The following is a 22,882-nucleotide window of genomic DNA, read 5'->3' as shown; positions in this document are numbered from 1 at the left end:
ATTTTCATCCAGTACATGCACCACCCATTACAACTAAACAGTAACATTAAAATGTAAAGAATTTCCAGTCCTTTTAAAAGGGATCATCTTGGCGTGCTGTCGCTGACTCATAGTGCTGCTGCTTTGAGACTATTAGGTTTCTAAATGGAACACACAGTAGGTATTCAATAAATAAATGTCAACTTGTTGCAGTACTTTTCATCCTTTAAGGAGGATGCCTTTACTATTCCACCATCAGTAAAGCAAATGAGAGAATAGTAACAGTGACAAATCTCCCTTCTGCTTGCCGAGGTTGTAACTCCCCAAGAAAGAGCTTCACCCTCTGTCAGGTAACGTTTTAAAGTGACAGCCAGCACGACTTGTACCCTGCGCGAGGTAGATTCGCCTTCTGTCCAATCATCGCCGAGATTTTGGGGTGGGGGAGGGGAGAGCGTCCCAAGGCCTTCCCAGTCCAGGAAGGGGGCGGGCTTAGACTGAGCCGTGGCCGCCACAGCCCATCGTAATGCCGCATGATGCTTGGCACTCCAGAGAACCAATAGGAACGAAAGGGTTCATTTGAATCGGCCAATGCCGGCGGATTAGGGGGAGGGGGGTTGAGAACTCTATAAAGGCGTCGATCGCCCGGACAGGCGGCGGCGGCGGCGGCTCCTGCGGCGGTGGCCGGTTGTTCCGTGTGGAGTTTCCCTGCCCACCTCGGGTCCGACCCTTTGAGCGTTCTGCTCCCGCGCCAGCCTACCTCGCTCCTCGGCGCCATGACCACGACGACCACCTTCAAGGGAGTCGACCCTAACAGCAGGAATAGCTCCCGGTGAGGCAACCGGGTCGTGCCCGAGCCGCACGGGGCTGAGAGGCCGGGAGGGCCGCTGCCGGCGGGGCCTCGCGCCGGTCGTTGCGGGTAACAAGCCCGGTGCGCTGTGCTCGCGCCGGGGCGGCTGGCGGGGTTCTGCCGTCGGCGCCGCCTTTGTGCCGCCTGGCGAGCCCTGCGCGCCGGCCCCACCCGGGTCCCTGCTGCTCTCCATTCATTCCTCCCACGGAGCCAGGGGCTGGGGAGACCGGGGCTGGTTGCCCCTCGGAGCACGGCCGGTTTTCGTTAATCGGAACCTGTGGGGAGGGCTTCCCTTTCTCCTGTGGGCATCCGGGCTGGTCCATCCCCAGGGTGGTGGGCTTGGCCCCCCAGGTGCCCGGGGAGCCTTTAGGGCCCCATGCATGGTCAGGCCCTATTGTCCCATTGCTGGGCCACGCGCTCCTGCCTTTGGCCCGTGGCATGCGGTTGGTCTTGCTCTCGCGCACAGCCATCGGATCCGGAGACCCGATCGATTAGGTCCGGGGGGCTCCTTACCCTCGCCGTGCCCCCACTCCTTATTCGGACCTACCTGGCAGGTGCATTTGTGGTCGGGCGGGGCTGGTCATCACGACCCTTCACCCCGCATTCAGGACCCAACCGTTCTTCCCCTCCTCGAAGTGCCTCCCCTCTTCCAAGTGTCTCCCCTTTCCTAACAAAGGAAAGACCCCTTCTCCCCCTCCCTGCGCTCATTTCTAAGAGGGAGGGGTAATGAGCCAACCCGAGTGGGTTTTCTGCGCTTAAACCTTCGGACCATGGTCTTTGCATCCTACCTTCGCTTCCTCCTTTGACGTTTGCCCAATGAGTTCATCCCTGGCCCTGGTTCCCTTGCAGGAGGAGGTTTCTTGTTCTTGGGCGGGGCCGGAGACATCCATTGTCTCTAACGTGGTAGCTCTACCTGGGAAGCGGGGGATTTTTCTTGCCCTTCATCCCACTGCTTTTTGGGCTTGGGGCACTGGGTACAGTGTTTGGACAGGAACCCTTTTCAAGTCCTTGCTTAACTTGGTGGAAGGGTTTTGATTCTGTGGAAGGTGTCCACATTGTCTCAGCTAATTGCACACTGTTCTTTAAGGTGGGTTACAGTTATGTCTGGGATCCTCCTCAAGGCTTGGAGGAAGCTTACATTTCACTTTTTTGAGCATGTATTTTACATCGATTATGACCTGCATTCATGTGTGGCTAGCCTCGGGGTCCTGGCCAAGTGGCACAAAGGGAGCCATTTTGTGGGGCTAAGAAGACACGTGAAATAGCAATATCTCACAGGGGTTAGAGAACTTGGGAACAAAAAGCACGCCTCACTCAGCAATAGAGCCTTAGGAGGAAAGCATGGGAAATGACATTCCTTTACAACTCATTTCTTTCAGGTTTACAAGGTCAAAAAGACTGGGTAAGATTCAAAAAAATAAATTGGTGATTACTGGGATAGGGAACTTGAGTAGCACAGGAAACTGGTTGCTCCCTTTCTCTTTTCTTCCCAATGAGATAATTTTTTCAGAGGACAGGAACAGATTGAGCCTTGGGTTTTCATTTTGTGTTATGAGGCCAACTTTCTGCCGGGTAGACGTCAGTCGTCAGAATGATAATGTGTAATCTGGGGTTTTATTCTTTGGGGTTGAGTTCATATTAGTGTTTTGCAAAGAATTTCAGTAATCAGGTCAAATGAATCCTCACACTTAGTTTTTTCATATGTACATTTGAAATGTGAGACAAATGAGTTTTGATCCTGTGGAATGAATGTTTAATTCACCTTTTGCCATCAATTTCCCTCCAGTATTGTGCTCTAGGGACTGTAGTAGCATTGTCATTTTATTGTCTCTCTACCTTCCCTTTTTCTATAATCTCACCTAATTCTCATAAACTTAATTTTATCCAATAATGTTCTCCTGGCCCCATAAACTCTTTATAAATTTAGTCTGGTAAGGAATGATCTGCAAAGATATACGGAAACTTCGGGATTTAAAGAGAGAAGAAAGAAAAGGAGTAATTTTTAAAAAATCGTTATCTACAGTACATGGACACATTTTTGTTCAGTCTTAAATATATAATCCTGTTTTAGTTGTCATGTATGATTCTGAAGGAATAGTAGGATCCTAAAACATTGAGATACTTTCTGCCTTATGATCTACATCCTTTGTTTGGGGATGTCTCACTATTACAAATGGTCTCTACAACACTGACGTCATCCGAGTTGGTTACTACCTGCTATTGCAGGAGGAACAGAGAGCTTTAGAAAGTTGGACTGATTATAGTTTTGACTTGCTCTGAAGCTGGTGTTTGGGTACTAGTGTCTTTTTCTTGATTTTTTTTTTGGAGACGGAGTTTTGGTCGTCTTGCCCAGGCTGGAGTGCAATAGTGCAATCTCTGCTCACCTCCGCCTTCCGAGTTCAAGCGATTCTCCTGCCTCAGCCTCCTGACTAGCTGAGATTACAGGCATGCACCACCACACCCAGCTAATTTTGTATTTTTAGTAGAGAGGGTTTCTCCATGTTGGCCAGGCTGGTCTCAAACTCCCAACCTCAGGTGATCCGCCCGCCTTGGCCTCCCAAAGTTCTGGGATTACAGGCGTGAGCTACCGCGCCCGGCCTTATTTTTTAAAATTAATTTTTTTTTTTTGAGACATAGTCTCACTCTGTTGCCAGGCTGGAGTGCAGTGGCACGATCTCTGGCTCACTGCAACCTCCGCCTCACGGGTTCAAGTGATTCTTCTGCTTCAGCCTCCCGAATAGCTGGGACTACAGGCACATGCCACCATGCCCAGCTAATTTTTGTACTTTTTTAGTAGAGACAGAGTTTCACCATGTTGGCCAGGATGGTCTCAATCTCTTGACCTCATGATCCGCCTGCCTTAGCCTCTCAAAGTGCTGGGAGAACAGGCATGAGCCACCGCTCCTGGCCTTAATTTTATTATTAATATTATTAGAGATGGAGTCTTGCTCTTTTGCCCAGGCTGGAGTGCAGTTGCAGGATCTTAGCTCACTGTAGCCTCCGCCTCCTGGGTTCAAGCGATTCTCCTACCTCAGCCTCCTGAGTAGCTGGGATTACAGGTTCGCGCCACCACACCTAGCTAGAAGTGCTACATATTCTTTTTTTTTTTTTTTTTTTTTTTTTTTGAGACGGAGTCATGCTCTGTCGCCCAGGCTGGAGTGCAGTGGCCGGATCTCGGCTCACTGCAAGCTCCGCCTCCCGGGTTTACGCCATTCTCCTGCCTCAGCCTCCCGAGTAACTGGGACTACAGGCGCCCGCCGCATGGCCCGGTTAGTTTTTTTGTGTTTTTTTAGTAGAGACGAGGTTTCACCGTGTTAGCCAGGATGCTCTCGATCTCCTGACCTCGTGATCCACCCGTCTCGGCCTCCCAAAGTGCTGGGATTACAGGCTTGAGCCACTGCGCCCGGCCGAAGTGCTATATATTCTTAGAAAAATGTTTCTTGGCCAGGCGTGCTGGCTCACGCCTGTAATCCCAGCAGTTTGGATCTTACTATGTTGGGAGACGGGCACATCACAAGGTCAGGAGATCGAGACTATCCTGGCTAACACAGTGAAACCCCGTCTCTACCAAAAATACAAAAAATTAGCTGGGCTCGGTGGCAGGCGCCTGTAGTCCCAGCTACTCTGGAGACTGAGGCAGGAGAAAGGTGTGAACCTGGGAGGCGGAGCTTGCAGTGAGCTGAGATCATGCCACTGCACTCCAGCCTGGGCAACAGAGTGGGACTCCGTCTCAAAAAAGAAAAAGAAAGAAAGAATGGCCGGGCCCGGTGGCTCATGCCTGTAATCCCAGCACTTTGGGAGGCCGAGGCTGGTGGATCACCTGAGGTCGGGAGTTCAAGACCAGCCTGACCAACATGGAGAAAGCCTGTCTCTACTAAAAATACAAAAAAATTTGCCAGGCATGGTGGCGCATGCCTGTAATCCCAGCTACTCGAGAGGCTGAGGCAGGAGAATCGCTTGAACCCGGAAGGCGGAGGTTGCGGTGAGCTGAGATCGCACCATTGCACTCCAGCCTGGGCAAAAAGAGCGAAACTCCGTCTTAAAAAAAAAAAGGAAAGAAAGAAAGAAAAATGTTTCTTATTCAAACTGCCTTTTGAAGAAACAAAACCAGACCCACTCGTATCACCAGTAAAGGAATTGAATCAGTAGTTAGAAAGTCTTTCCATATTCTGTAATTATACAGGCAGTAGGAAAACAACAAAAAAGTTAAAAAAAAAAAAAAAAAAAAAAGTTGGCCGGGCTCGGTGGCTCATGCCTATAATCCCAGCACTTTGGGAGGCCGATGCAGGCGGATCACCTGAGCTCAGGAGTTCAAGACCAGCTTGACCAACATGGTGAAACCCTGTCTTTACTAAAAATACAAAAATTAGGCCAGGTGCAGTGGCTTACGCCTGTAATCCCAGCACTTTGGGAGGCCAGGTGGGCGAATCACCTGAGGTCAGGAGTTGGAGACCAGCCTGACCAACATGGTGAAACTCCGTCTCTACTGAAAGTACAAAAATTAGCTGTTTGTGGTGGTGGCGGGCGCCCGTAATCCCAGCTACTCAGGAGGCTGAGGTAGGAAAATCACTTGAACCGGGGAGGTGGAGGTTGCAGTGAGCTGAGAGATTGCACCACTACACTCAAGCCTGGGCGACAAGAGCGAGATTGTGCCTCAAAAAAAAAAGAAAGAAAAAGTATTTCCATAAAACCACCTGCATTTTTTGTTTTGAGAGGTGGCATGAGGAGTTAAATTGAGTTTTTCCAAGGAGGAGACAAATTGGTCAACCTACGGCAGGAAGATTTAGAAATGTTAAAAAATGTATTATGTTGGAACAGAGAGCTATAGATGATGTTCAAAGGAATACTGACATAGACCATGCCATGAAATCTTCTACTTAATTTCTCATACTGACTTTGTCCTCATGGGTAGTTACTTAAGTTTATTGTGAGAATAGTGAGGTACAAGTATGTAAATGGCTTTTTAGTGAGGTTGAGATAGAAGAGACTATTATCAGCTCTTCTTGGGCTTCTAAATTGGTCAAGCCAACTTTGTGCGTGTGCATGTGCGTGTAAATGCATAAGTGATTAGGGATGGGGATCTTACTATGTTGCCTAGGCTGGCCTTGAACTCCTGGGCTCAAGCAATCCTCCTGACTCAGCTTCCAGAATGACTGGGACTACAAGGGCCTGCTACTGACCGTGCCCAAGTTGTTTATCTAGTTGAAAATAAGGAAGTGATTTTTTAAAAATATATTTACTTTTTTTGGCTGGGCGCAGTGGCTCACGCCTGTAATCCGAGCACTTTGGGAGGCCAAGGCGGGCGGATCATTAGGTCAGGAGATCAAGAGCTTCCTGACTAACACAGTGAAATCCTGTCTCTACTAAAAACACAAAAAAATTAGCCAAGTGTGGTGGCGGGCACCTGTCGTCCCAGCTACTCAGGAGGCTAAGGCAGGAGAATGGCGTGAACCTGGGAAGTAGAGCTTGCACTGAGCTGAGAGCGTGCCACTGTACTCCAGCCTGGGCGACAGAGTGAGACTCTGTCTCAAAAAAAAAAAAAAAAAAAATTACTTTTTACATTTTGAGACAGAGTCTTGCTCTGTCACACAGGCTGGAGTTCAGCGGTGTGAACAAAGCTCACTGCAGCCTTAACCTCCTGGGCTTAAGCGATCCTTCTGTCTCAGAGTCCGGTGTAGCTGGGATCACAGGCATGCGCCACTACACTTGGCTAATTTTTAATTTTTTTTATAGAGATGGGGTCTTGCCATGTTGCCCAGGCTGGCCTTGAACTCCTAGGCTCAAATGATGATCCTGCCTTGGCCTCCTAGAGTGCTGGGATTACAGGTGTGTGCCACTGTGCCTGGAAACGATTTTTAAATGAATAATAACAAGAAATGCTTCTAAACTTCTTTGCAAATATATTCAGCCAAGCCCAGTAGAGTAAGGTGCATTAGGTCTTTTGCCATTTCCAAAAAGGGGGCACCAACCAGGCTGTTATTTGTGATGAGTTCCACGCTGTTTGAGCTGCCTTGTGTGATCGATGACCTTATTACAAGTATTATAAAGCAGTACTTAGTATCTTAACATCCAGCATTGAATGTAGATGCTGATGGAGGTGATTCCTTTTCCTGTTAGCAGCTATCTGTTGTGGGAGTGAGGGAGATGAATGGGTGAGGAAAGTGAAATGAAAGTTGTCTGAAAAGATTTATGCCAAGAAATGTTTCAGTATGATCTGAAGTTGATGTTTTGCCATTATTTGTAGGGTTTTGCGGCCTCCAGGTGGTGGATCCAATTTTTCATTAGGTTTTGATGAACCAACAGAACAACCTGTGAGGAAGAACAAAATGGCCTCTAATATCTTTGGGACACCTGAAGAAAATCAAGCTTCTTGGGCCAAGTCGGCAGGTACTCTTATTATCTGTGCTCACTGTTCAAAGGGGTGGGCCCAGCATCAACAGCCACAGATGCAGCCTGGGCACCAATGTGTGCCCCCATGTCTAAAAAACAAAATAAAACAAAAATTAGCTGGTGGTAGTGGCAGTGTGCCTTTAGTCCCTGATACTCGGGAAGCTGAGGTGGGAGGATTGTTGAGCTTGGGAGGTGGAGGGTGCAGTGAGCTGTGATTGAGCCACTGCCCTCCAGCCTAGGTGACAGAGTGAAACCCTATGTCAAAAACAAAAGAAAAACCAACTACAGCTGGTTTTGAACTAATAACAAAATCTAGCTTAATGGTAATAAACAACAGTTTAGACTTAGCCTGAGAGGAAGGAAATGGGAAATACTGAGAGGCTATGTGATGTATCAGAGTAAGGACTGAAGTCAGACTGAGTTAATGTTTAAGTGATCAGCTCAATTTCCTTAAGACTGTTTCCTTATTTCATAATATGAGACTAACACATAACGTCAATTGCTGAAGTGTGTGTGTGTGTGTGTGTTTTTTTTTTTTTTTTTTTGAGACAGAGTCTCATTCTGTTGCCCAGGCTGGAGTGCAGAGTGCAGTGGTGCCAACTTGGCTCACTGCAACCTCCACCTCCCGAGTTCAAGTGATTCTCCTGCCTCAGCCTCCCAAGTAGCTAGGATTATAAGCATACACCACCACGTCCAGCTAATTTTTTTTTTTTTTTTTTTTTTTTTTGAGACGGAGTCTCGCTCTGTCACCCAGGCTGGAGTGCTGTGGCTGGATCTCAGCTCACTGCAAGCTCCGCCTCCCGGGTTCCCGCCATTCTCCTGTCTCAGCCTCCCGGGTAGCTGGGACTACAGGCGCCGCCACGTCGCCTGGCTAGTTTTTTTTTGTAGTTTTTAGTAGAGACGGGGTTTCACCGTGTTAGCCAGGATGGTCTCGATTTCCTGACCTCATGATCCACCCGTCTCGGCCCCCCAAAGTGCTGGGATTACAGGCTTGAGCCACCGTGCCCGGCCTAATTTTAATATTTTTAGTAGAGACAGGGTTTCACCCTGTTGGCCAGGCTGGTCTTGAACTCCTGACCTCAGGTGATCCGCCCGCCTTGGCCTCCCAAAGTGCTGGGGTTACAGGCATGAGCCACCATACCCAGCCTGAAGTGTTTTGCTTTAGAGTTTTTCTATTATATTTCTGAAGAAAGTATATTTTGATTTTTAGGTGCCAAGTCTAGTGGTGGCAGGGAAGACTTGGAGTCATCTGGACTGCAGAGAAGGAACTCCTCTGAAGCAAGCTCCGGAGACTTCTTAGATCTGAAGGTCAGTGTGACAGCATGAGGCCAGAAAGGCTTTGAGGTCAATATGATTCTGAAATTTGTACTAAGAGTTTCAGTTCTCCCACTGGAATTTTACATTGCTGTAGTTAGGAAAGGGACTGGGCCATATTGATAATGGAGGATTGATAGTAAAATCATAGAAGTGCGTTAACATGGCCTCAGTCTGGTTCTGCATCTCTTTCACCATTAGGGTTTGTTTTATCTCCCATCTTGATTTTTGGAACTTGTAGATCTTTCTCACTTCCTGTGTGTCTCATATATAGAAGCGTTTCTGAGTTCAGGGGCTGTTTTTTTGCAGATACTGCTTTGTGTTGAACTCCAGGAGACTAGTGCTGGCATTACCATTAGTTGTGTCTGCAATTGAGTACTGCCACCAAGCTCACCAGGGTGTGCGCTGCAAAGTGGAAAGACCCTGCCCGACTAAGCACTAAAGCCCTCAGAGCACAGTGAGGCGTCACCTGTCTGAGTGCCGAGAGAACTGGAGAAGGGCTTTGGAACTGATAGGGGTCCTTCCACAACTAGATGAGGGGAAAGGAGAGAGATGAAAGGATAGATTCACCAGTTTTCCATTCTAATAAAAGATCACGGAAATGCTAATTGGTGTTAGGTCATCAGAGGAAATGTTGGGTTTTTATTTGTTTGTTTTAGATGTGGTACTGGCACTAGAGCAATTTATCATGCAGAATTGTTGCATAGCATTGTCCTAAGTTGGACAGAGGTAGCCGACTGACCCTGTACTTGATTGCATCACAATGAAATGTCACATTTGGTTTCAAGTAGATGTTAGCTGCTATGAACTATGACTGTTTTGTGTGTTCCAAAATTAAAATAGGAAGTAAATTTTTGAATTTTTTTCTTTTCTAGGGAGAAGGTGATATTCATGGTGAGTACTTCTGAAGACCGAATTTCTGGCTCTGTCCATGGTTTCAGGACAGATCTGAATCTTGATTTAAATCATGTCTTGGGGAAAGAGACGGGGGAGTGAAACCTGGCCATGCCCCAAGTGCCGCCATACTCTGGGTGGAGAGGAATAAAAATGAAACTGGAAAGTTAGTAAACATGGCCACATTTGTAATCTGCCAGTAATGCGAGCAATGCTAGAAATGTAATAGAAGGGAAAAAACAGAGAATCCTTTAAAATTACATTTTGGCTGGGCATGGTGGCTCACACCTGTAATCTCAACACTTTGGGAGGCTGAGGCAGGTGGATTGCTTGAGCCCAGGAGTTCAAGACCAGCCTGGAAACATGGCGAAACCCTGTTTCTATAAAAAAGTACAAAAATTAGCCTGGCATGGTTACACATGCCTGTAGTCCAGCTACTCGGGAGGCTCAGGTAGGAGGATTGCTTGAGCCCAGCACGTGGAGGTTGCAGTGAGCAGAGATCACACTATTATACTCCAGTATGGGTGACAGAGTGAGACCTTGCCTTAAAAAAAAAACTAAACCAAAATATATCTATACACACACATACGTATTAATCAGGTCAGCATTTGTTACACTTAATAAGAACTTTTTTTTTTTTGAGACCAGGTGTCTCTCTGTTGCCAAGGCTGGAGTGCAGTGGGCAATCACAGCTCACTGTGGCTTCCCTGGGCTTAGGTGATCCTCCCACCTCAGCCTCCCGAGTAGCTGGGACTACAGGGGTACACCACCACACCTCGCTAATTTCTTTTTATTTTTAGTAGAGATAAGGTCTCACTATGTTGCCCAGGCTGGTCTCAAACTCCTGAGCTTAAGTGATCCTCCCACCTCAGCCTCCCCAAAGTGTTGGTATTACTGGCATGAGCCACAGCGCCCAGCTGAGAGCTTTTTGTATTTATGTAGTTATTTATTACAGACTAGCCAAGTGCAGTATTGAGAAGAGGGGAAAGAGTAAAACAAGGAGGTTGATCTGTAACTATGAACAATCGAGATAACTCACACCAGCCAGAGAGAGGTTTTTTTTTGTTTGTTTGTTTGTTTTTGTTTTGTTTTGTTTTTTTTTTTTTTTTTTTGAGGCGGAGTCTCGCTCTGTCGCCCGGACTGGAGTGCAGTGGCCAGATCTCAGCTCACTGCAAGCTCCGCCTCCCGGGTTTACGCCATTCTCCTGCCTCAGCCTCCCGAGTAGCTGGGACTACAGGCGCCCGCCACCTCGCCCGGCTAGTTTTTTGTATTTTTAGTAGAGACGGGGTTTCACCATGTTAGCCAGGATGGTCTCGATCTCCTGACCTCGTGATCCGCCCGTCTCGGCCTCCCAAAGTGCTGGGATTACAGGCTTGAGCCACCGCGCCCGGCCGAGAGGTTTTTAATATAAGCATTTCAAGCTCAGCTCACAGCATCTATTTTACAAAGTTCATTTGTTTTTATAGGGAGGTGCTTATTCAGCAAGACATTGGTTACCCGCTTGGTGATTTTGTAAATGATGATTTAGGGAGCAGATGTAATTTTTCAGCTAACCATCCATATTACCAATTATAGGTGGACATGAGCTGTGATCCTTGACTTAATTATCTTAAATCTTAGAAGTATTTATTGGCATTTCTTTAATAAGTGCTCAAGAATTGCTGATGAATGCAAGGCTTGTGAGTGTCAGGCAGTAGCAGTGGGTGAGGTGCGGCAGTCACAAGACCCTCCGGTCTAGACAGAAGCAGCAGCTTCCTCTGAAGGCCTTTTCCTGCCCTCATGTTTCGTGGTGTGCTTACAAGGACACACGGAAAGGTTGAAGAAGCAGATTCCTCTCCTGCCTTCCACGCAGTGTTTTGTTTTTTGGTTGATTTCTTTTTTTGAGTTGGAGTCTGGCTCTGTCACCCAGGCTGGAGTGTAGTGGCAGGATCTCAGCTCACTGCAACCTCTGCCTCCCGGGTTCAAGCAATTCTCCTGGTTCAGCCTCCTGAATAGATTGGATTACAGGCACGCGGCACCGTGAGCCGGGCGCAAGAGCCACTGTGCCCGGCCTCACAGTGTTTCTTGGTGGGGCTTAGAGGAGAAGCTTCTGAGCCTTTGGGAGCATTGCCTGGGTTCTTCCTTATAGGATCTGTTTAGGGGGAAAACACTCAGACGTGTTTTTCCTTTTTTCATACCACAACAATCAGCAACACAGAAGAAGACACCTGTGACCAAATATTGGGGGGTTTCTCCCCACACACCAATCAGTGGACACCAGCTGGGAGTCCTCCAATCCAGTTTCTACACCCTCTACCAGAAGATAACCTCAGATTCAACAGGTTGAGGGTCAGTCCCACAAGACCACCCCTTCCTTCCCATCAGTTGTAAGCCTGGGTCTCTGGAACTTCTGACTGACTGGCTTCAAGTTGGGGTTCCTGTGACTCTTATGGTTTTAATTTGCTAGAGAGGTTCACAGAAAGAACTTAGGGAAACATTTATGTTTACAGGTTCATTATGAATATATGATACATATATTTTAAATTTTTTTCTAAACTGAATCTTGCTGTTTCCCAGATTGGAGTGCAGTGTCGCCCTCACAGCTCACTGCAACCTCAAACTCCTGAGCTCAAGCAATCCTCCTGCCTCAGCCTCCCGAGTAGCTGGGATATACGTGTATGCCACCATGCCTGGCTAATTTTTTTTCTTTTTTGTAGAGATGTGGTCTCACTATGTTATGTTACACAGGCTAGTCATGTGATTCTCCCGCCTCAGTCTCCAAAGTATTGAGATTACAGGCATGAGCCACTGCACCTGGGTTTTTACGAAGGACATTTGAAAGGATACAAATCAACAGCCTGGTGAGGGGATACATGGGGCCCGGTAGGGAAAGGTCCCAAGTGCAGGAGCTCCCATACCGTGGAGTTGGGGTGTGCTACCCTCCTGGCACATGGATGAGTTGTTGCACCTTCCTGTCAGCTTCCACGTGTTCAGTTATCCAGAAGTCCTCAGAATCCATCCTTTTGGGTGTTTTTTTTGAGTTTTAAGACTGGGTTTTGCTCTCACCCCGGCTAGAGTGCAGTGGTGTAATCATGGCTCACTGTAGCCTCCACCTCCTGGACTCAAGCAATCTTTCCACCTTTGCCTCCCAAAGTGAGCCACCGTGCCCAGCCCCTTTTGGGTTTTTTTTTTCTTGAGATGGAGATTCGCTCTTTTTTTTTTTGAGATGGAGTCTCACTCTGTTGCCTAGGCTGGAGTGCAGTAGTGCGACCTTGGCTCACTGCATCCTCCCAGGTTCAAGCGATTCTCCTTAGCCTCCTGAGTAGCTGGAATTACAGGCACCCACCACCACACCCAGGTAATTTTTTTATTTTTAGTAGAGACAGGGTTTCGCCATGTTGGTCAGGCTGGTCTGGAACTCCTGACCTCAGGTGATCCACCCTTCTCGGCCTCCCAGAGTGCTAGGATTACGAGTGTGAGCCACCGTGCCTGGCCAAGTTTCACACTTTTTGCCCAGGCTGCAGTGAAATGGCGTGATCTCGGCTCACTGCAACCTCCGCCTCTTGAGTTTAAGCAATTCTTGTGTCTCAGCCTCCTGAATAGCTGAGATTACACGTGCACACCACTACACCTGGCTAATTTTGTATTTTTAGTAGAGACGAGGTTTTACCATGTTGGCCAGGCTGGTCTTGAACTCCTGACCTCCAGTAATCCACCCGCTTTGGCTTTCCAAAGTGCTGGGATTACAGGCATGAGCCACCATGCCTGGCCCCTTTTGGTTTTTTATGGAGGCTTCATTACATAAGCATGATTGACAACAGTACAGAAATGTGATTAGACAAAAAGAGTTTGATTTCATACCAGTGGACTGAACAAGGAGACTCAGAAGGCCCATCTGTTCAGATTCTTGGCCTCTCCAGGTAGCATTCCCTCCTCCAGGGTATGGAGCAGAACCCTCTGGCTTGAGGGTCTTTTGACCTGCCATTAGATTACAGTCCTGCCCTGGGCTGATAAAAGGAGGACAGGAGGTCACAAACAGATTCTGTTTCCTCAGGGCTATTCCTGAGGCTTAATGCACCCCATTATAACAAAAGACTATAGCAGGGCTATGGGAGTTACTGGCCAGTAGCCATGGACAAAAACAGATTGTGTGTGTATGTGTATTTTCATCCATGTATGTATATCATAATATCACAGGACCAGTTACTTTTGCATTGGACCGAAGATGTATGTATTAATTACTGTTTGTGTTCTATTTATACTGTTCTGGAAAGACTTCTGGAGGTAAAATCTAGGTTTTTTGATTCCACTGCTTCCTTCCTTCTTCCCTCCCCTCCTTCTTTGACGGAGTTTCGCTCCTGTTGTCCAGGCTGGAGTACAGTGGCACGATCTTGGCTCACTCCCGCCTCTCGGGTTCAAGTGATTCTCCTACCTCAGCCTCCCTGAGTAGCTGGGACTACAAGGCCTGCCACCACGCCTGGCTAATTTTTTTTTTTTATTAGTAGTAAAGACAATTTCACCATGTTGGCCAGGCTGGTCTTGAACTCCTGACCTCAGGTGAGCCACCACGTCCGGCCAGTTCCACTGCTTTCTACATTCTGAATACTTTCACTGTCAGACCTTATTTAGCAAGAATCAGGTAATCTTTATTCAATTATTTTGGCCAGTTAATACAACTAGAAGTTAGGGGAACCTGGAGAAATATGTCGACAATGTGTCATTAGTCCTACCACATAATTAATAATCTGTTCCCTGTTCAGTCCCCCTCACATTTTTGTTTTTGTTTTTCTGAGACAGTCTTGCTCTGTCGCCCAGGCTGGAGTGCAGTAGTGCGATCTCGGCTCAATGCAACCTCCGTCTCCCAGGTTCAAGCGATTCTCCTGCCTTAGCCTCCCGAGTATCTTGGACTACCGGTGTGTGCCACCACACTTGGCTATTTTTTGTATTTTTAGTAGAGACGGGGTTTCACCATGTTCGCCAGGCTGGTCTCGAACTCCTGACCTCAGGCGATCCACCCACCTTGGCCTCCCAAAGTACTGGGAGGCATGAACCACTGTGCCCAGCCTCGCTCAACTGGTTTAATTTTTAGCAGACACAGGGTTTTTGCCACATTGGCCAGGCTGGTCGCAAACTCCTAAGTCCTTTCTTTTTTCCCCCCGGTGGTTACCTGTTGTTTTTTCCTTTTTTTTTTTTTTTTTTTTCTCTTAATTGAGCTAGATCTCTGTTGCCCAGGCTGGAGTACAGTGGCATGATCTCAGCTCACTGCAACTCCACCTCCCAGGTTCAAGCGATTCTCCTGCCTCAGCTTCCCGAGTAGCTGGGATTAGAGGCATGCACCACCACACCTGGCTAAATTTTGTATTTTTAGTAGAGACAGTATTTCACCATGTTGGCCAGGCTGGTCTCGAACTCCTGACCTCAGGTGATCCCCCTGCCTTGGCCTCTCAAAGTGCTGGGATTACAGGTGTAAGCTACTGCGCCTGGCCTTTTTCCTTTAAGTTTTTGACCTGATATATTCTGTGTTGCTGACTGCTGCAACTTTTAGTTCATCTGTCTTAAAATGACAAAGGGCACAATAATATTTTTTCTTTACTGAGACAGGTTCTTACTGTTGCCTGGGCCACAAGTGCAGTGGTACAATCGCCATTCACTGCAGCCCTGGCTTCTGGGTTCAAGCCGCCTTCTCGTCTCAGCTTCCCTAATCATGGGGGCTACAGCTGCATGCTGCCACGCCTGGCTCATTTTTGTAGTTTTGTTTTTGAGACAGAGTCTTGCTCTGTTGCCCAGGCTAGAATGCAGTGGCATGATCTCGGCTCACTGCAGCCTCCACCTCCTGGGTTCAAGCAGTTCTCCTGCCTCAGCCTCCTGAGTAGCTGGGATTACAGGTGCCCGCCACTGTGTCCGGCTAATTTTTGTGTTTTTAGTAGAGACGGGGTTTCACCATCTTGCCCAGGCTAGTCTCAAACTTCTTACCTCGTGATCCACCCGCCTCGGCCTCCCAAAGTGTTGGGATTACAGGCATGAGCCACCGCGCTTGGGCAGTTTTTGTAGAGACAGGGTTTTGCCATGTTTCCCAGGCTAGTCCTGGGTTCATGTTGATTTTCCTGCCTTGGCCTCCCAAAATTCTGGGATTACAGGTATGAGCCACTGTGCCTGGCTGGGGTACAGTAATAAGATACATCTGGAGGATGAAAGGTCAACCCCAATTCAGTTTAAGATAGATTCCCGGCCGGGCGCGGTGGCTCACGCCTGTAATCCCAGCACTTTGGGAGGCCGAGGCAGGCGGATCACAAGGTCAGGAGATCGAGACCACGGTGATAACCCCGTCGCTACTAAAAATACAAAAAAAAAAAAAAAAAGCCGGGCGCCGTGGCGGGCGCCTGTAGTCCCAGCTACTCGGGAGGCTGAGGCAGGAGAATGGTGGGAACCCGGGAGGCGGAGCTTGCAGTGAGCCGAGATCGCGCCACTGCACTCCAGCCTGGTGGACAGAGCGAGACTCCGTCTTAAAAGATAGATTCCCTTTGGATGTACAGGAAGTTTCTTTTACCTCCTGGGCTGTTAAACACAGGAATGGCTACAGGAATGACTGTTTCTGTCTTGAGAAATCTTTTAAGAGGGGAGAAGGTCCGGGCAGTTCAGGCAGAGAAGCCTCCCTGACTTTGGGCAAGTTAGATGGTCGGCTATATTTCTTCCAGTTCTGATTCTTGGATGCTTACAATGAATCATTTCTATTCAGATAGAGGTGTCTTTGTTCAGTTATCTTATTGATGTGCCAAAGAAGAGAGACAAGTTAGGAGTGTCTAAAATGTATATTTTGGTAGAAATAATTTCATTTAAAGCCTTTTTAATTATCTTCAGCAGACAAAAGCTTTCTGTGTCAAATTGGTATAAAAGTTTCTAAACATTTGGCTGGGCACGGTGGCTCACGCCTGTAATCCCAGCACTTTGGGAGGCCGAGGTGTGTGGATCATGAGGTCAGGAGATCAAGACCATCCTGGCCAACATGGTGAAACCCCGTCTTTAAAAATACAAAAATTAGCCACGCGTGGTGGTGCGCGCGTGTAATTCCAGCTACTCGGGAGGTTGAGGCAGGAGAATCGCTTGAACCCGAGAGGTGAAGGTTTCAGTGAGCTGAGATCGCACCACTGCACTCCAGCCTGGCAAGAGAGAGACTCCATCTAAATAAATAAATAAATAAAAGTTTTTAAACACTTGCTCTCAATTCCTGTACTTACCTCATTATAGGCTGGAAACAAACCTCCCTCCTCTGTGACTGGAGTATTTCTGATTGGACATTTATTTAATTTATTTTTGGGACAGAGTCTCACTCTGTCACCCAGGCTGGAGTGCAGCGGCACGATCTTGGCTCACTTCATACTCCGCCTCCCGGGTTCAAGCAATTCTCCTGCCCCAGCCTCCCGAGTATCTGTGAATACAGGCGCGCACACACGCCCGGCTAAGTATTGTACTTTTGTAGAGATGGGGTTTCACCATGTTGGCCAAGCTGGTCTCAAACTCCTGATCTCAGGTGATGCGGCTGCCTTGGCCTCCCAAAGTGCTGGGATTTACAGGCGTGAGCCACTGCACCTGGCCTGGACAGATATTTAAAATAAGGCCTATTGCTGCTTGTTTAGTCTCCATGAGTGCTTTTTTTTTTCTTCTTCTTCTTTATTAGTATGTTATGTATTTGTGAAAAAACAGTTCTAGTAATAATGTAAGACAAATATAAGATTAGTAGGATTGAGCTTAATTCATCTGAAGAGGACTTTATGAAAATGAACCACCATGGCAGGACTGCAAGGTAATTTTTTGTTCTTCAGAATGTTCCTTAACTGCTTGATTCAGACAGGGAATGAAGACTTCAGTAGATCCTGTAGTATAGCAGGAGGCCATGTCCCACCTGCAGAAATGAAACTGCTTGAACTAACAAGTTGTCTCAGTCCAAATTCTCTTTATCTCGAATATTTTAAATGTGGAGTTTTGTTTTTCTTTTATATTTACAATTATATTTAGGTTATTTCAGGGCTTGTGTATCTGAGCCAACGCATTTCATCTTGCTTTTTTTTTTTTTTTTGAGACGGAGTTTCGCTCTGTCGCCCAGGCTGGGGTGCAGTGGCACGATCTCGGCTCACTGCAAGCTCTGCGTCCAGGGTTCACGCCATTCTCCTGCCTCAGCCTCCCCAGTAGCTGGGACTACAGGCTCCCGCCACCACGCCCGGCTAGTTTTTTGCATTTTTAGTAGAGACGGGGTTTCACCGTGTTAGCCAGGGTGGTCTCGATCTCCTGACCTCGTGATCCGCCCGCCTCGGCCTTCGAAAGTGCTGGGATTACAGGCTTGACATCTTGCTTCTTTTACAATGGATGTAACCGTAGGAAACTAATGGGTGACCTTCTCCGAGTTTTAGTTCATAATTGCGACGGCTGTTGTTCTGAAAAGCTTCATACTCTATTTTTGCTTGTAGTTAAATAGTATAGAACATTTTATATGTTACTTCCATAGAATGTTCCAGAAATTCATGAAATGTTAAAAGCAGCAGTAGCATGTTAACATTAACAAAGCATCAAAAATAAACAAATAAAATAAATGTCCAGTCAGAAATAGTGCAGCCACAAAAGAGGGAGGTTTGTTTCTAGCCTTTACTAATGAGGTAAGTACATGAATTGAGAATAAGTGTTTAAAAACTTTTTTTTTTTTTTATAAGATAGAGTCTGTTGCCAGGCTGGAGTGCAGTAGCGTGATCTTGGCTCCCTACAACCTCCGCCTCCTGGGTTTAAGCGATTTTCCTGCCTCAGCCTCCTGAGTAGCTGGGATTACAGGTGTGCACCACCATGCCTGGGTAATTTTACATTTTTAGTTGAGATGGGTTTGCTCCATGTTGGTCAGGCTGGTCTCGAACTCCTGACCTCAGGTGATCCACCCGACTTGGCCTCCCAAAGTGCTGGGATTACAGGTGTGAGCCACCATGTCCAGCAAGAATATATGTTTTTAGTTTAAAGACCTCTTCTTGGCTGGGCACAGTGGCTCACGCCTGTAATCTCAGTACTTTGGGCGGCTGAGGCAGGTGCATCACCTGAGGCTATAACCCCAGCTACTTGGGAGGCTGAGGCAGGAGAATTGCTTGAGCCCAGGAGGCGGAGGTTACAGCGAGCCAAGATCGTGCTACTGTACTCCAGTCTGGGTGACAGAATGAGACCCAGTCTCAAAAAAAAAAAAAAAAAATTCCATTAATATAGGAGCGTTATTAACCGTCCTTACTGCCTTTTCAGGCAAGAGGGCTTCTATGAAATATTTGTACAAATATCTTAGAATATGCAACTTAATTTGATTGGTTCATACTGAAATAAACTTGCTATTAAAAAGAAAACTAGGGCCAAGTATGGAGGCTCACACCTGTAATCCCAGCACTTTGGGAGGCCAAGGCAGGCGGATCTCCTGAGGTCGGGAGTTTGAGACCAGCCTGGCCAACATGGTGAAACCCTGTCTCTACTGAAAATACAAAAAATTAGTCGGGCGTTGTAGCGTGCACCTGTAATCCCAGCTATTTGGGAGGCTGAAGTAGGAGAATCACTTGAGCCCAGGAGGTGGAGGTTGCAGTGAGCCAAGATCGTACCACGGCACTCCAGCCTGGACAACAAGAGCGAAACTCCGTCTCAAAGAAAAAAAAAAAAAGAAAACTAGGCAGTGGCTTAATGCCATAATCCCAGCACTTTGGGAGGCCAAGGTAGGCAGCTTACTTGAGGCCAGGAGTTCGAGACCAGCCTGGCCAACACGGCTGAAACTCTGTCTCTACTAAAAATACAAAAATTAATCAGGCATGGTGGTGCATGCCTGTAATCCCAGCTACTCGGGAGGCTGAGGCAGGAGAATTGCTTGAATCTGGGAGGCGGAGATTAAAGACCCTGTCTCAAAAAAAAAAAAAAAAAAAAGAAAGAAAGAAAACTAGGCTGTGTGAAGGGTGAAGGTGGCTCATGTCTGTAATTCCAGCACTTTGGGAGGCTGAGATGGGAGGGAGGATACTTGAGCCCAGGAATTTGAGACCAGCCTGGGTGACATAAGGAGACGCCATCTTTTAAAAATAAAAAAAAATAAATAGCCAGTTGTGGTGGTGTACACCTATAGTCCCAGCTGTTTGGGAGACTGATACAGGAGGACTGCTTGAGCCCAGGAGTTTGAGGCTACAGTGGGCTGTGATTGAGCCACTGCACTCCAGCCTGGGCCACAGAGTGAAACCCTGTCTCAATATCCCTCACCACCACCCCCCGCAAAAAAAAATTTTATAAAATATGTAAACTGTTAAACTCTTAGTAAACATTTTCCTTTCATAGAAAATACAGAAATTTTGCATTCACTTTTCACTTTGAATCAGTGTTTTTTCTCGTTTGGCAACAACCCTGACGAGAAACAATTCGTTTGGAAAGGTTGGATTGTTCCAGTTTTTTTTGCTGTCAGAGAATTGGATAAACAGCCTATGTCATGGGATAATTACTATAAAGAAATGAAGCTTGACAGTGAAGTGAGGGATTTGAAAAAATGCAGTTAATAAGGTGAATTACTACCCTGTTTGTAAATATGGATACATTTTCAAGAGTGAAAAAAAGGAAGTTGATACCATTTATGTTAAATGTAACCAAAACATGTTGCATGTTACCTGGCTAAATGTAAATAAATATACATAAAACAAGTGGACTAGAAGGCTGCACAGGACTTGCAGTGGGAGCTCTGGGAACAGTGAAAGCAGGACCCACCTGGAGCTGGAAGGGGCCAGAGAGCTAGAGTTCCCTGTTCTTATTTAAAAATCTTCATGTCCTCATGTGTTTGTGTAATATAGAAAAGAACGTAAACAACAGATATGGGAAAGATGAACACTGGTGAATTCTGTGGAGTGGGAGCGTGGCGGGTGACTGTTATTTTCTTTATACCTTTAGGTATGTTTCCAACCATCAAACCAAAAACAAAACAGATCCTTAATCTTAACAGGAAATAGCTGTCGTTATGAGTGTTATTTCTATTCCCTGTTTTCATAGAAAATGTGGACACAGACTTGCCAGGCAGCCTGGGGCAGAGTGAAGAGAAGCCGGTGCCTGCTGCGCCTGTGCCCAGCCCAGTGGCCCCGGCCCCAGTGCCATCCAGAAGAAATCCCCCTGGCGGCAAGTCCAGCCTCGTGTTGGGTTAGCTCTGACTGTCCTGAACGCTGTCGTTTTGTCTGTTTTCTCCATGCTTGTGAACTGCACAACTTGAGCCTGACTGTACATCTCTTGGATTTGTTTCATTAAAAAGAAGCACTTTATGTACTGCTGTCTTTTTTTTTTTTTTTTTTTTCTTTTTTTTCTTTTGAAGAACAGGTTTCTCTCTGTCCTGACTCCTGGGTCTGTGGGCCGTGGCATGAGTGTTTTCTAGTAGTAGATTGGAGGGAAAGCTTTGTGACACTTAGTACTGTGTTTTTAAGAACAAATAATTTGGTTCCAGATGTGTTAGAGGATCTTTTGTACTGAGGTTTTTAACACTTGGGTTTACCAAGCCTCAACTGGTCAGACCATGAACAGTCCCCAGGCACCGTTCCTGCCAGGCCTCAGCACAGGGAGTCTCTCCACAGAGCCTTCTTGGTGTTGCCCTAACTTGCCAGTGGCCTTTGCTCAGAGCCTCCTCCTGTGCCATGTGAACAATGAAGAGGCCTGTGCCTCATGCCTTGCCGCCTGCAAAGCAAAGAAACTGCCTTTTATTTTTTAACCTTAAAAAGTAGCCAGATAGTAACAAGACTGGCTGGCTGATGAGCAGAGCCTCTGCTCTCACACAGAGGAAGGCTTGGATGGACAGTGAAACTGACCGGAACTAAAAGCAGTGAAGCAAGGGAGGCAATCACACCGAAGTGGGCCTTCATCCAGGAACGGGATCCCACAGGGGTGTTGTTCTAAATAACTTGATGCTGTGTGCATGACGCTGGTGCTTGACCGTGAAAGGAAAGTCTCATCCTTAAAATGTGTGTTGTATTTCACAATCCTGGACTGTTGCTTCAAGTAAACTATATCCACATTTTGAAACATTGTGTACTGTGTCTTCTTTTTGAGATGGTTTCAGTGTTCTCTCTGGTTAGATGCTTTTCTCTCTGTCACTATAAATCCTGCCCACTGATTGGGTGAGTCATTTGAAGTTAAATAGCCAGATGTGCCTGTTATTAGCTACTTGGGAAGCCAAGGCAAGAGGATGCTTGAGCCCAGGAGTTTGAGGCTATCCTGGGCAACACAGCAAGACCTCCTTAAAAAACAAAAACAACAGTTAAAACAGATGAAGACCCAGAGAGAAGTGGGTTTCTTTCTGAAGAAGCCTCTAAAGTAGGTTAGACTCTTCTACCTCCCCATTGTTCTGGGCAGTAACATTTTAAAGTGTTCTCCAAGACTGGGCAACATGGTGAAACCTCTCTACCAAAAATAGCCAGGTGTGATGGCACGTGACTAGTCAGGAGGCCGAGGCAGGAGGATTGCTTGAGCCTGTGAGATCGAAGCCACAGTGAGCCAGGATCGCACCACTGCACTCCAGCCTGGGTGACAGCAAGACCCTGTCTCAAAAAAGTGTTCTCCAACTTTAAATATGTGGGGATTTCTCCCCACCAGCAAGCAAGCAAGCCGTTCTGCAGTGGATACAGCTAGATGTCCTCCAATTTTTTTTTTTTTTTTTTTTTGGATACAGAGTCTTGCTCTGTTGCCTAGGCTAGAGTGCAGTGGTGTGATCCCAGCTCACTGCAAGCTCCGCCTCCCGGGTTCATGCCATTTTCCTGCCTCAGCCTCCAGCATAGCTGGGACTACAGGCGCCCGCCACCTCGCCCGGCTAGATTTTTGTATTTTTTTAGTAGAGACGGGGTTTCACCATGTTAGCCAGGATGGTCTCGATCTCCTGACCTCGTGATCCGCCCGCCTCGGCCTCCCAAAGTGCTGGGATTACAGGCGGGAGCCACCGCTCCTGGCCCGGTTCAGCATTTTCTAGACGGGAGTAGGTAGGCCATGTCAGTTCCACATAAAGTCCTGAGGACAGTCCTGATTACCTGTGTTTGATCAAAATCATCTTTCCGGGGGAAACCACGCTGAAGCTCCCATGTTTCAAGCTAACTCTAGTGTGAATTAGCTCTTAACCAGCTAGACTTACACAAAGCAGTTAACAGATTCATTTCACTTTGTAGTCCTCAAGGGATTGTTCCTGCCCCACTCACAGACGAAATCAATCCACTGAGACCACGGCATTGCGGTAAAAAAGAGTTTGGCCGGGCGCGGTGGCTCACGCCTGTAATCCCAGCACTTTGGGAGGCCAAGGCAGGCGGATCACTTGAGGTGGGGAGTTTGAAATCAGCCTGACCAACATGGCTAAACCCCGTCTCTACTAAAAATACAAAGATTAGCCAGGCGTGGTGGCAGGTGCCTGTAATCCCAAGTACTCGGGAGTCTGAAGCAAGAGAATCGGTTGAACCTGGGAAGAGGAGGCTGCAGTCA

The 22,882-nt window shown here is 47.1% G+C and overlaps 1 protein-coding gene across 2 annotated transcripts; it reads left to right on the top strand.

Annotated features, from left to right (window-relative positions):
• The first annotated feature begins 620 nt into the window (after positions 1–620).
• On the top strand, positions 621–21,442 carry JPT1 (Jupiter microtubule associated homolog 1). Of its 2 annotated transcripts, XM_010387624.2 has the most exons (5): positions 621–808; positions 7,071–7,213; positions 8,427–8,524; positions 9,406–9,424; positions 20,429–21,442. In XM_010387624.2, exons 1-5 carry the CDS (start codon positions 753–755, stop codon positions 20,575–20,577), a joined length of 465 nt encoding a protein of 154 aa, XP_010385926.1. In that variant the 5' UTR covers positions 621–752; the 3' UTR covers positions 20,578–21,442. The 2 variants fall into 2 exon arrangements, with proteins under 2 accessions (XP_010385926.1, XP_010385927.1); XM_010387625.2 differs by lacking the exon at positions 9,406–9,424 and having other exon boundaries at positions 625–808.
• Positions 21,443–22,882: the final 1,440 nt, after the last annotated feature.

This window comes from Rhinopithecus roxellana, chromosome 19 (genome assembly GCF_007565055.1).
Source record: "Rhinopithecus roxellana isolate Shanxi Qingling chromosome 19, ASM756505v1, whole genome shotgun sequence".
NCBI lineage: Eukaryota > Metazoa > Chordata > Mammalia > Primates > Cercopithecidae > Rhinopithecus > Rhinopithecus roxellana.
The sequence above is the reverse complement of the archived record's forward strand: the minus strand, read 5'-3'. Positions and strand labels throughout refer to the sequence as shown.

Bases quoted from the DNA above. Each gene is read 5' to 3' on its own strand.
- JPT1 (XM_010387625.2), top strand. From the start codon at position 753: ATGACCACGACGACCACCTTCAAGGGAGTCGACCCTAACAGCAGGAAT. The intron at 809-7,070 runs GTGAGGCAACCG...CATTATTTGTAG, and splicing joins AACAGCAGGAATAGCTCCCG to GGTTTTGCGGCCTCCAGGTG. The intron at 7,214-8,426 runs GTACTCTTATTA...TTTGATTTTTAG, and splicing joins TTCTTGGGCCAAGTCGGCAG to GTGCCAAGTCTAGTGGTGGC.